The 13,990-nt window shown below is 39.0% G+C and overlaps 1 protein-coding gene across 8 annotated transcripts in view; it reads left to right on the forward strand.

Annotated features, from left to right (window-relative positions):
- Window positions 1-13,990, forward strand: part of EDC3 (enhancer of mRNA decapping 3) — a 59,823-nt gene that overhangs the window by 20,043 nt on the left and 25,790 nt on the right. For all 8 annotated transcript variants that reach the window (XR_011526955.1, XR_011526948.1, XR_011526954.1 and 5 more), the window contains 2 exons: window positions 81-291; window positions 2,725-3,044. Coding sequence is in view for 4 of the 8 variants with exons in the window: in XM_070575139.1 (XP_070431240.1) it covers window positions 128-291; window positions 2,725-3,044 (484 nt within the window). In the remaining 4 variants the exon portion in view is untranslated. The remainder of the gene's footprint in view (window positions 1-80; window positions 292-2,724; window positions 3,045-13,990) is intronic.

Consider the following 13,990-nt stretch of genomic DNA (forward strand, 5'->3'; position numbering starts at 1 on the left):
ACAGAATATGTATTGAGCAACACCTGGTACAGAGCTTGACATACTATTTGCTGAATTTAATTAAAGCTTTGTTTCTCAAGGCACACTGAATGGTTCCTCCTCACCACGGTGGTCCCACATCTGAAACATGGCTACGGATTGGCTGGGCAGTATTGTGTCCATCAACTGTGGAGATAGCTTGGGTGTCTATCAGGGAAGAGTGTCAGCAGTGGATCAGGTCAGCCAGACCATTTCTCTCACTCGGCCTTTCCACAATGGAGTGAAGTGCCTCGTGCCAGAGGTCACCTTCAGGTGAGTGTCTTGACTGATTCTTCTAAATCCAGCCTGGTGGTCTATGGAGCTTGAACCTAGATCTGATTGCCAGTATTCTCTTGCACAGGGCTGCTTTTGAGTAGAGTCTTGTCGGGGCAAGATTTTGCAGTTTTAGATCTTATAGTCCCGCTGCTATTTCAGCAGAGACTTTGTGTCATAATTACCTTTCAGCGAATGATTCAGGGTTTGTAAAACATTTTTCTAATCTATTTCAAGCACGCGATGTTACATTATTTAAATGGGTCAAATTCAGAATAACCTTTCTGTTTTCCTTTAGAATTTCAAATTTTCTTTCTCAGTTTTGTATTATTTGCCCTTTCTTACAGCTAAGGTCTTTATTGATTTTTTTCCCCCTGCATAAATCTCTCTCTCTTTGTAGATTTGTATTATAATTTATCTCCAGAACCACACTGTAGGTGGTAACTAAAGCACTTAGTTACAGGAATGTATTTTTCTTTGTGTTTGGCAGCAGATCTCAAGTTCAGTTGTTTTCACATCCCTCTTTTCACCACTTTGTGAGAGCTTTCTTATGTTAAGAAAAAAAAAGACTGTCCAGCACGAACTTCCTTGACTTTCTGAACAATACCGACACATAACCGTTTCTGTAGGTTTCGTTATCTGTTACTTCCTCGGAAGTCTCAATAGAAGAAATACCCTTTATGTTCAGGGCTAACTTTATCATTTATGCTTTATATGCTATCCTTTTCTGTCTGCTTTGAGACTCTACTCCCTCTCTTTTGTGTCTTCAGTTCCAACGTTTATACTGTCTCTTTCCTCTTGGCATTCTAACATTCCTAGGCCTCCCCCATAGTAAAAATACTCCCCTGGCCCACACGTTGCATTTGCCACTGAGTATAGCCCTGTCATTTCCCTTCTCTTTATACCCACAGTTCTTTTCAGAGCAAAACAATCTGCCTTCATTCCCTTTGTGGCCTCATTCTCTAGTCCTTCCTTACCACACCATTATCTTTTTTCTAACTTTACCGTCTTGCCGAATTAGCTCTTGCCAAGGTTACAAATGACCTAATTGCCAAATTCAGTTGCAGTATCTCAGTTCTAATCTTACTCAAGTACTTCCTAACTGTTGAAGTGCTCTCTTCTTTTAGTTTCTCTGTCACTGCTTTGGATTTTCTTTCCATGTATTCTTCCTTTACATCTTTTTTTCTGCCCAGGTTCTTTTTCTTCTACTCACTTTTTAAGATTGGTTTACTCAAAGTTCTATCTTTGCTTCTGTTCTCTGTATTCTCTCTAGACAATCTCATGTGTACCTTTAATACATTAATGAGACCCCAAATCTTTAAGCCCATTATCTTAACTCCAGACACTATTTTAATTGTCGTTTCCAAGTGGATATCCCACAAGATATCTTAAATTTAAGATTTTCAAAGCTGAACTCATTATGTTACCTGCAGATTTCTTCCAATCGACTACCCTTAATTTGTGACTGACACCTTTCACCCAAGTTAGAAACTTAGGAATCATAATAAATTCTTCTTTCTCTGTGATCCTCATGTTCGGTTAGTCACCAAATCCTGTGGATTCCAAATGTCTCTTGGTTCCATCCTCCCTTCTCCCTTTGTATCGTCACTTGCCCTATTCATCTCTTATTTCTTGTCTGGCCTCCTGACTGGTGCTCCTGCCTTTAGTTTCTCCACCTTCCCTGCAGCCACCAGAAAAATCCAGTGTGATGATGATCTGGTCCCTGATTACCTCGACAGCCTTACCACCTGATGGCCCTCCACAAGCATCCTTCCCTTAGTAGCGCCATAACGTTTGCAGTTCCTCAAATGGGCCACATTTTCTCAGTCTCTGAGCCTTGGCCTGAAATGCCCGTCTCCCTACCATACTGTCCTTGGCCAACTCTTATTTTCCCTCCCCACCCAGACTTAGCTTAAGTGTTTTATGTGTCTCTGCCAGACTAACTTATATATTTTGCTTTTGGGATCTCTAGTCCTCTTTGCACACCTCTGTTATAGTACTTAACACTTTTGATTGTCTGCTTGTCTTTTATGCTCACCAGAGTGTAAGTTCCTTGTGGGCATGTATTGCTTTTCATCTGTATATACCCATTCGTAGCACAGTGTTTACCACATTGTAAGTACTCTACATATCCCTGTTGAATGAGTAATTGAGTGAATGAATGAAAAAAAACCATTAAGCATTTTGGAAATGTAAGATGCTAATGGTAGTTGTGTGATTAACAGTAGGTCTCTTTAAAGGCCAGTGCTGTGTCAGTTGAATGTTGGTGGCTAAGCCTTGTCTGTGAGTGCTCTACCACCTTTTCTAGTTTCTGCCTCTGCTAACTCATTGAAATGCAGCCCTGCAAAGGTGTGGCTGGTTGCTATTGATGCTAGTTTTATCACTGTTATCATTGTTATAGTTTTGAGACTTGGACTCTTTTGTGTGTTTCAGGGCAGGTGACATTACAGAATTAAAAATTCTGGAGATACCAGGTCCTGGAGAAAACCAACACTTTGGAGACCTCCATCAGACAGAATTAGGCCCCTCTGGTGTTGGGTACCAAGTAGGTATCAATCAGAATGGCATGGGCAAGTTGGTCAAGAAGCCAGTGTCTTCCAGCAGTGCCCCTCAGAACATCCCTAAGAGGACAGATGTGAAGAGCCAAGATGTTGCCGTTTCCCCCCAGCAGCAGCAGTGTTCAAAGAGCTATGTGGACAGGCACATGGAATCCTTGAGTCAGTCCAGAAGTTTCCGTCGTCGGCACAACTCTTGTAAGTTGGATCAACTTGATATTTCTTCTTAACCTGATGTTTCAGGGCTATGAATTCTTATCCACTGCTTTTCTTTAAACTAGTCCTTTATTACCCTAATAAAAAAGGATGCTGGCAGAGCTTCACAAAAATGTAGCATGGTTCTATTATTCCAGGGCTATTCCCTCAAGATATTAAGGGAAAAGGAATAAGCTGTTGGAGACTAAAACTAGTCCCTGCCCTCTCCCACCACTTCCATTCCTTCAAGAAAAGTCAGCGATCTGCTAGAGTTCACATAGACAAAGGGATGTTGTTTTTAATTTGGTAACGATGATGGTAGTGATGTCTGAGTTAAACCTGCACTTGGGCTCTTCTGGAGGATTCTTCAATAACTTTTCTTCTTGCAATTTGGCTACCATCCTCAGAAGAGAGGAAAGGACTAGTCTAGACATCTCTGTGATCTTACAGTTTCTGACAGACTGACAATTTTAAATTTTCTATATTCACTGTCCCTACTGGCACATCAGGGAGAGCATGCACTGGTGGGTGTTGATGCCTAGTTTTGTTTGGTACTAACAAATTATTGAATAGTATTTACTCATTATAGAATCATAGTTAATTCACTAGAATCTGGTATGCTCTTTAACATATTCATTAGAATAATGTTAAAATAGTGAATTATAACAGATTCACTATAATCTGTGTGGCACCTGTGTCAGGAGCCAACGTTTCTAAGTTTTGAAAATGCCTGATTCCATGAATAAATGGTTGCAATTTTGAAAATTTAAAAAAAAGGGTTTTTGTTTTTTTTTAAGATTGGCACCTGAGCTAACATCTGTTGCCAATCTTCTTTTTTTTCCCTTCTTCTTCTCCCCACAGCCCCCCAGTACATACTTGTATATTCTAGTGTGAGTGCCTCTGGCTGTGCTCTGTGGGACGCCACCTCAGCATGGTCCTGATGGGCGGTGCCATGTCCGCGCCCAGGATCTCAAGTGGTGAAACCCTAGGCCGCTGAAGTGGAGCGCGCAAACTTAACAACTTGGCCATGGAGCCCGCCCTCAAAAAATGTATTTCAAGGCACTTTCTTTCAGTGCTTTTTTTTTTTTGGTGAGGAAGATTCACCCTGAGCTAATATCTGGGCCAATCTTCCTCTATTTTGTATGTGGGATGCCTCCAGAGCGTGGCTGATCTGAACCTGCGAACCCAGGCTGCTGAACTGGAGTGTGTGGAACTTTAACCACTTGGCCACGGGGCCAGCCCCTCTTTCAGTGCTTCTTAAGTAACTATCTGAATTGACAACGATTGAAAACTTGAGACTGAAATTGAGTTATTACTTCTGTATCCTTTGAAAAACTGTAGAATGCTTGGCTAGAAATGGCTCTTTCCATTTAGACTTTAACCCTCACTACTTTGCTTTATTCTCTCTTTAAAAAAAAAGTTTTTTCTTTACCAAAACTATTGACTTGTTTGTTAAAAGTTCAAATATTCAATCAGTTTATAATCTATCATGCACTTGGAGATAGACTTCATTAGCAATTTATATATTATTTTTCCCCCTGTTATTAACATCTTACATTATTATGGTGCATTTGTTAGAATTAATGGGCCAATGATGATACATAATTATTAACTTAAGTGTGTATTTTATTCACATTGCCTTAGTTTTTACATAATGTCTTTGTTACAGGCCGTGTTCCAGCATACCACATTACATTTAGCAGTCATGTCTCCTCTTGGCTCTTACAGTTTCTCAGACTTTCGTTGTTTCTGATGACCTACACAGTTCTGATGAGTACTGGTTAGGTGTTTGTAGAATATTCCATGGTTGGTATTTGGTGTTTTTCCCATATCTGAGGTTATATGTTTTGGGGAGGAAGAGCACAGGGATAAAGTGTCATTTTCATCACATCATATCAGGGGTGTGTACTGTTGACATGGTTTATCACTTGATGTTGACCTTGATTGCCTGGCTGAGATAGTGTGTGTCAGGTTTCTCCTTTGTAAAGTTCTTTTTCCCCCCTTTCCATACTATACTCTTTGGAAGTAAGTCACTATGTGCAGCCCACATGTAAGGAGTGGGGAGTTATGCAGAGTAACTACATAAATTATTTGGAATTCTTCTGCACCAGAGATTTGTCTCTTCTCCCCCGTTTCTTTCTTTATTCAGTCGTTCATTTTTATCAGTGTGGATTCATAAATATTTAATTTATACTTCAGGTTATAATTAAGTACTGCTTTATTTTGTTGCTCAAATCGTTTCAGCTTTGGCCACTGGGAACTCTTTCAGTCCCTTTGACATGGCTTCATCATTGTGGGTGGTTTTTTTCCCAGTACTTCCTTACTTTCTGGCACTACAAGATGCTCCAGGTTTATTTTCTATATTTCAGCCATGTCTCCAAGGAGCCCTGTTTCCTTTTATTGGAGAATTAGATATTACAAACCACAATCTGGGCACTAGATGTGCTCATTGCTACTGGGTGTCACCCTTTCAGCCAACAGAGCAAGGGAATATATATGTGTACACTTAACCAGTATATATACACATCTATAATTATTTATATATGTAACCTGTACCCTCGTTGTAACATTCTGCATTGTTTTGTCACATGCTGCATTCCATTCTGGGATCCTCCAGCCTCCTCAATGAATTTTTTAAGATTTGCATACATTAAAGCTCACTCTGTGCTCTAAAATTCTGTAGATTTTAACAAATACATTGTGTCTTGTATCCATCACTATAATATTATACAGAATCCATTGTGTTTCACCTATTCAGTCCTTCCTCTTTTCCCTCCATGACATCTCCTCCTCACCCCAGTGATTACTACTGATCTTTTTACCATCTCTTTAGTTTTCCCTTTTCTGGAAGTTAAATCACACAGTATGAAGCCTTTTCAGACTAGCTCCTTTCACTTAATATGCATTTAAGATTCATCTATATCTTTTTGTGGCTTAATAGCTCATTTCCTTTTATTGCTGAATAATATTACATTGTACGGATTTATCAAAGTTTGTTTATCCATTTACCTATTGAAGGACATCTTGATTGCTTCCAGCTTTTGGTGATTATGAATAAAGCTCCTACAAACATTTGTGTGCAGGTTTTATGTGGGCATAAGTTTTCAGATAAGTTGCATAAATAACTAGGAATGTGATTGCTGGATGTTATGGTAAGACTATGTGTTTCTTTTTTTTTTTTCCATTACTAACAATTATAGCAACTCTCTTGAAGGAGTGCAGTTAACGTCAAAACAAATAATTTATTTGATCTTTAACAGGTCACTCTGATATATTAAAAAGTAGGGGTCACTTTTAAAAGTATACCCTGGTTGATGCTGCTTCTGCTTTTGCTGTTTAGTCCATTCCCTTTTCGTAGATTGTCAACTGTGTGTAAATAAAGAGGTCATAGGCAATAAAATGTTATTCTCTTTGAGAGAACTTCTTTTGAATCCAGGTTAGTGTGGAAAATGTCTGTGGCCTGGGAATTTGATGTTGAGCTGTGGCTCAGAAGTGGTTTGTGGTAGAAGGTATATTTACAGTGAGCCCTGTAAGGTGAGTAGATAGGTCTGCCAGAGTTTTACTTAGCATTTATGTAGCATTTTAAGGATTCCAAGGAACTAGATGGCTTTCTTCCTGCTACAGTTGTAATGTAGATTATCAATGTTTTTCTCAATGCTGGATGAAGAAATGGAGATTAAATATTTTTCTTATTAGAAATCTATAAATAGAATTTTCTCTGGTATATTTACATGGATTTTGAGGCTAGTAGCTTGATAAAGCTATAGGAACATAATCTCTCTTCAATTCTGATTTTTAAGTGTTCTTTCAAGGTTAGTTATGAGCTGTTGAGGGAATTGTTGGGTCGTTACCTAGTCCAACATTGCTGAGAAATTTTAGCACAAGCAGATTTTAATCTCTTACTTTAGATTGACGACATGATTATAAAGAATATTTTATATGACCTTGATCATTGAACTGACCAACTGGGAATGTTTGTCAAATGGATGAATAGAACATCAGTCTCAGGAGCAGAGGGAAACCACTTGACGCCAGTTAAGGATACAGGTCTGTGGGGGGAAAAAAAAAAAAGGGATACAGGTCTATGTATGGTCTATTCATTTTAACAGTGATCCCACCATCTGAGGTCAGAAAGTTATTTTTTACAAAGTTTTCATGGTCTTACTAAGGTCTTAATGTAACTTCTTAACTTCCTTGAATGTGCTTTATATAGCCAACAGACTTGCAAACCCTGGTGCTACTGCTGGAGCCCAAGAAGTTGACTGATTATCAGGGCCTAGAATTTGGAAGTTGAAAAGAAGTCCCCAGATATTCTCAGGCACCTCCTCACAAAGCCTATTGAGTCTGGCACTGAAATATTTGCAATTTGACCTTCAGGTGCCCTTTAGCGTGCTAAGTGCAGGACAAAGTTCCGTTTTACAATATGTGTGTGTGACAGAAACCAATAAATAAGTGGTACTGAGAGTTACACAACAATGTGTTTGTTATAAGTTATCCTGGCCAAAGGGCCTCTGTGCCAAAGGCTGGCAGCAAAGTGGCACAGGAAGAGGGCCATCCTCCAGTCTTAACGCATACTTGGCCTTTGTAATTGGAAGGAAAAGAAATCTGGGAAACACTGTTTATCTTTTCCAAGGGAAATGTTTTTCTCTCCCAGTGGTCAAAGGCCAGTTTAATACAGAGCCAGGCCATTTGAGCTGAGTAAGCCAAGTGTTGAGACAGCTTATTCACCCAGGATTTCTCAATATTGTATTAAAGTATGAGGAAAGGGAAGAATAAGAGACAACTAAGCATGTTAGCTTGCCTTTCATTTATTTTATATTCTCCTATCTTTTCCTTGCTGACCTCTCAGAAATCTTTTTCATTCTCTACTTTCCTGGAACGTAGCTAGTCAGTGTATATTTGTCACATGAATGAGCGGGAGATCTGTATTCAGAGGGAGCATGAGGAAGTGCCTGGTACCCTCTAAAGACACAGCTCTGAATTTGGTTGTGAGTTATGTTTGTAGAGTCCTATGGCCACGCCAGCACTGGTTTCATATTTTGCTGCTTTTACCCTCTCTTCTCTCACATTGATCAATTGCTTGTCTTCATCTCTTGCTGTGATAGGTCCAGGATAGTTCATTGTCAGTTAATACTGGACATGACTGAACTCCTTTCCTCTGAAGCCCTTGCCTTATATTTTCTCTTGTATTATTGTTGACAACTTCATCTTCCTGTCCTTTTCAGTCACACAACACATTTGGCATAGTTTTCGATGACTCCCTTTTTTTTCATAGTTAATTTTGAGTTGCCTTTTCTTTATAACCTCTTAAAACTCTTAACTTTTACTATTTGTTTTTTTGTTTGTTTGGTTTTTGTGAGGAAGATTGGCTCTGAGCTAACATCTGTTGCCAATCTTCCTCTTTTTTTTTCCTCCCCAAATCCCCGGAACATAGTTGTATATTCTAGTTGTAAGTCCTTGTAGTTCTTCTATGTGGGATGCCACCACAGCGTGGCTTGATGAGTGGTATGTAGGTCCGTGCCCAGGATCTGAACTGGCGAACTCTGGGCTGTTGAAGCGGAGCACGTGAACTTAACTACCACACTGCCAGGGTGGCCCCTGGTTGGTTTTTTGATATGACTGTTTTTATTTCTTAATTCAGCACTGATTTTTTGTGCTTATGGTGGATCAGGCGTAGTGTTGGGTGACAGGTCTGAGTGACATGGTTCTGCCCTCTCTTGGCTTACAAGGTCCTTGGAGAGTTAGTGTAAGAACACAGATAACTACAGAACAAAGTAAGTAGTACAGGGTAGGTGCTGGATGAATTGTACCCACACTACTGCAAGTGATCAGAAGGAAGTGATTTTTAGCTGGAGTGATCAAAGGCAGCATGTTTGGGCTGAGTCTGTAACAATAAAAATGAGAAATAGCTTAAAAATTTGTAATAGACATGTTATATATCAATATGGTATAATCTATTTTGACCAAAAGGAAATACATCAAAATGTTAAGTGAGGGGCAGGCCCAGTAGCACAGCGGTTAAGTGTGCATGTTCTGCTTTGGCGGCCCAGGCGTCGCCAGTTCACATCTTGGGTGCAGACATGGCACTGCTTAGCACGCCATGCTAGGTGTCCCACATATAAAGCAGAGGAGGATGGGCACGGATGTTAGCTCAGGATCAGTCTTCCTCAGCAAAAAGAGGAGAATTGGCGGCAGATGTTAGCTCAGGGCTAACCTTCAAAAAAAAAAAACCCTGCTCCAAGATCTCCTTCTCCCCAGCCCCTGCCCCTTCATGTCTTCTTGGCCAATGTTGCTTCACATGCCCATGTTTAAATCAGTTATTAGCACCCCTTGATCAATTTAGAAATTAATCAGCTCCCTCACCTGAGAGGGGGGTAGCTATCTGAATAAAAATGGGTTTTATTCTGAGGGTCGAGGGGTCTGGATGTTGGACAGGCAATAACAGAGTCTGTTAACAGGGAAAAAAAACATTCACTCTAAAATTGCTTACCTGTGGCAAGGGCCTATTGCAAGTGCCATGTTGGAAAATGCAGTCAATTTGACTATTGAGTCTGCAGGAGTGATTTGGAATAATAGTAAAGGGATAAGTATAACATTAGGTGAGGACTGGGGTTATACTGGTATTATTCACTGTTGACTCTGCACCTAGCACAAATCCTAGTAGATAGCAGATGCTTAATGAAAGTTTTTTGAATAAATGAATATAGAGAAATGCTGATCAGCATTCTCTCGTGAGTGAAATGGTATTTTAGATTCAGTCAGCAGTCTTGTGATTATAAATGCAGTTGGCTGAAATGAAGAGACTTAGGTAGACAATCCCATTCCTTTCTTCCAAATACATTATGATCAGCTTCGAAAGAATTATGCTTTGGCCTAAACAGTGCCTTAAAATAAGCCTGAAGAGGAGAACTACAGGCCAATATCACTGATGAACATAGATGCAAAAATCCTCAACAAAATTTTGGCAAACCAAATACAGCAATACATCAAAAAGATTATACACCATGATCAAGTGGGATTTATACCAGGGACACAGGGATGGTTCAACATCTGCAAGTCAATCAACGTGATTCACTACATTAACAAAATGAGAAACAAAAACCACATGATCATCTCAATAGATGCAGAGAAAGCATTCAACAAGATCCAACATTCATTTATGATAAAAACCCTCAATAAAATAGGTATAGAAGGAAAGTACCTCAACATAATAAAGGCCATTTATGACAAACCCACAGCCAACATCATACTCAACAGACAAAAACTGAAACCCATCCCTCTGAGAACAGGAACAAGGCAAGGGTGCCCACTTTCACCACTCTTATTCAACATAGTACTGGAGGTGTTGGCCAGAGCAATTCGGCAGGAAAAAGAAATAAAAGGAATCCAAATAGGCAATGAAGAAGTAAAATTGTCACTGTTTGCAGATGACATGATCTTATATATAGAAAACCCCAAAGAATCCATAGGAAAACTATAAGAAACAATCAACAGCTACAGCAAAGTTGCAGGGTATAAAATCAGCATACATAAATCCGTAGCATTTCTACATGCTATTCACGATCACAACAAAAAGAATAAAATACCTTGGGATAAATTTAACCAAGGAAGTGAAAGATCCATACAACGAAAACTACAAGACTTTCTTGAAAGACATCGATGATGACATAAAGAGATGGAAAGACATTCCATGCACATGGATTGGAAGAATAAACATAGTTAAAATGTCCATACTACCTAAAGCAATCTACAGATTCAACGCTATCCCAATCAGAATCCCAGTGACATTCTTTACAGAAATTGACCAAAGAATCCTAAAATTCATATGGGGCAAGAAAAGACCCCAAATTGCTAAAGCAGTCCTGAGAAAGAACAACAAAGCTGGAGGCATCACAATCCCTGACTTAAAACATACTACAAAGCTACAGTAATCCAAACAGCATGGTACTGGTACAAAAACAGGTGCACAGATCAATGGAACAGAATTGAAAGCCCAGAAATAAAACCACACATCTATGGACAGCTAATCTTCAACAAAGGAGCTGAGGGCCTACAGTGGAGAAAAGAAAGTCTCTTCAACAAATGGTGTTGGGAAAACTGGAAAGCCACATCTAAAAGAATGAAAATCGACCGTTCTTTTTCACCATTCACAAAAATAAACTCAAAATGGATCAAAGACCTAAAGATTAGGCCTGAAACAATAAGTCTTCTAGAAGAGAATATAGGCAGTACACTCTTTGACATCAGCTTCAAAAGAATCTTTTCAGACACCATAACCCCTCAGACGAGGGAAACAATAGAAAGAATAAACAAATGGGACTTCATCAGACTAAAGAGCTTCTTCAAGGCAGGGGAAAACAGGATTGAAACAAAAAAAAACCCCACTAATTGGGAAAAAATATTTACAAGTTATTTATCCGACAAAGGGTTAATCTCCATAATATATAAAGAACTCACACAGCTCAACAACAAAACATCAAACAACCCAATCACAAAATGGGCAGGGGACATGAACAGACATTTCTCCAAAGAAGATATACGGATGGCCAATAGACACATGAAAAGATGCTCATCATCACTAATCATCAGGGAAATGCAAATCAAAACTACACTAAGATACATCTTACACCCATTAGAATGACAAAAATATCTAAAACTAATAGTAACAAATGTTGGAGAGGTTGTGGAGAAAAAGGAACCCTCATACACTGCTGGTGGGAATGCAAACTGGTGTAGCCACTATGGAAAACAGTATGGAGAGTCCTCAAAAATTTAAAAATAGAACTACCATACGATCCAGCCATTCCACTGCTGGGTATCTATCCAAAGAGCTTGAAGTCAGCAATTCCAAAAGTCCTATGTACCCCAATGTTCCTTGCAGCATTATTTACAATAGCCAAGACATGGAAGCAACCTAAGTGCCCATCAACAGATGATTGGATAAAGAAGATGTGGTATATATATATACAATGGAATACTACTCAGCTGCAAAACAGAACAAAATCATTCCATTTGCAATAATATGGATGGACCTTGAGGGAATTATGCTAAATGAAATAAGCCAGCTAGAGAAGGATAATCTTTGTATGACTCCACTCATATGAGGAATTTAAAAATGTGGACTAAGAGAACAGGTTGGTGGCTACCAGGGGAAAGGTGGGGTGGGGGGTGGGCACAAAGGGTGAAGTGGTGCGCCTACAACATGAATGACAAACATTAATGTACAACTGAAATTTCACAAGATTGTAACCTATCATTAACTCAATTAAAAAAAAAAACTACACTAAGATATCACCTTACACCTGTTAGAATGGCAAAAATATCCAAAACCAAGAGTGACAAATGTTGGAGAGGCTGTGGAGAAAAAGGAACCCTCGTACACTGTTGGTGGGAATGCAAACTGGTGCAGCCACTATGGAAAACAGTATGGAGATTTCTCAAAAAGTTAAAAATAGAAATACCTTATGACCCAGCCATCCCACTGCTCGGTATCTATCCTAAGAACCTGAAATCAGCAATTCCAAAAGTCCCGTGCACCCCTATGTTCATCGCAGCATTATACACAATAGCCAAGTCATGGAACCAACCTAAGTGCCCAGCAACTGATGATTGGATAAAGAAGATATATATATATATACACAATAGAATTCTACTCAGCCATAAAAAAGGACAAAGTCATCCCATTCACAACAACATGGATAGACCTTGAGGGTATTATGTTGAGTGAAATAAGCCAGACAGAGAAAGACGAACTCTGTATGACTCCACTCATAGGTGGTAGTTAACATAGAGACAAAGAGAACTGATCGGTGGTTACCAGGGGAAAGGGGGGTGGGGGGAGGGCACTAGGGGTGAAGTGGTGTACCTACAACATGACTAATAATGATGTACAACTGTAATTTTACAAGGTTGTTAACTATCATAATCTTAAAAAAAAAAAGCCTGAAGTAGGTGAGTCATAATATTGATATTATTTCATTAGGTTTCTTGTACTTCCTCCTAAACATTTCTGTGACATTGATAAGAACTCTTGATTGGCTTACCTATTTATTGACTTCTACCATACCTACATATTATATATGTTAGATATGAGACGTGAGTACAAATTAAAAATAATTAGATAAACATGAAGTAAATTATTTTACAGTAATATTTTACTGGTTCAAAATATGGTTCAATGGTTCAAAATAATTTTTGCTTATTAAAAATTAATATCTGGTTAGAACAGAGTGATTGTGGATCATTGACTTTTTGGGGGTCTGGGGGAAAGTGGTGGATATATGTATTACCTTGATTGTGGTGATGGTATCATAGGTGTATGCATATTTCCAAACTCATCAAATTGTATACATTAAATATATGCAGGTTTCTGTGTACCAGTTATACCTCAGTAAAGCTGTAAAACAAACAAAAATAGTGATGCACCTCATGAGCAGATGATGCCCAGGCGCATCTTTTCTTGGCTCCCGGGGGTGAATCCAAAGCAATAATAGAACTTGGCTGACTTTGTTTCTTTAGTATTTTCTCCTTCTGCTAATTTTGTGGTTTTACTTTGTTTTTGGTTGGTTTACAGCTAAGCTGTCCCTATTGGGAGCAGCAGTGATTGAAAGTGTTTGGCTTTATGGTTTGAACACTTGGTGATCTCTGTGAAGGGATTAATGTTGCTAGATATCTAATCTCTGTTGGGTGGGAGACAACAGAGAATCGGGTTGATTAGCCTGTTTTTAGTCTTTTCTGTTCATCTACTTTGAGCTTCAAATCGTTTAAGATTTTCATGCCCACTGGGAGAAGATCAGCTCTTTGATATCTAGACTGCTGAGTGTTTATATTTCTGTGTTTACTCTTGACCCATGTCTGTGATTTTAGAAATGAATCTATAATCTCTCTTTCTCTGTATGTGTATGTGTCAGTAATTCAGAAAGGTCTTTACCTTTACAAATTAAAAAGGA

Source organism: Equus przewalskii, chromosome 1 (assembly GCF_037783145.1).
Source record: "Equus przewalskii isolate Varuska chromosome 1, EquPr2, whole genome shotgun sequence".
Lineage (NCBI taxonomy): Eukaryota > Metazoa > Chordata > Mammalia > Perissodactyla > Equidae > Equus > Equus przewalskii.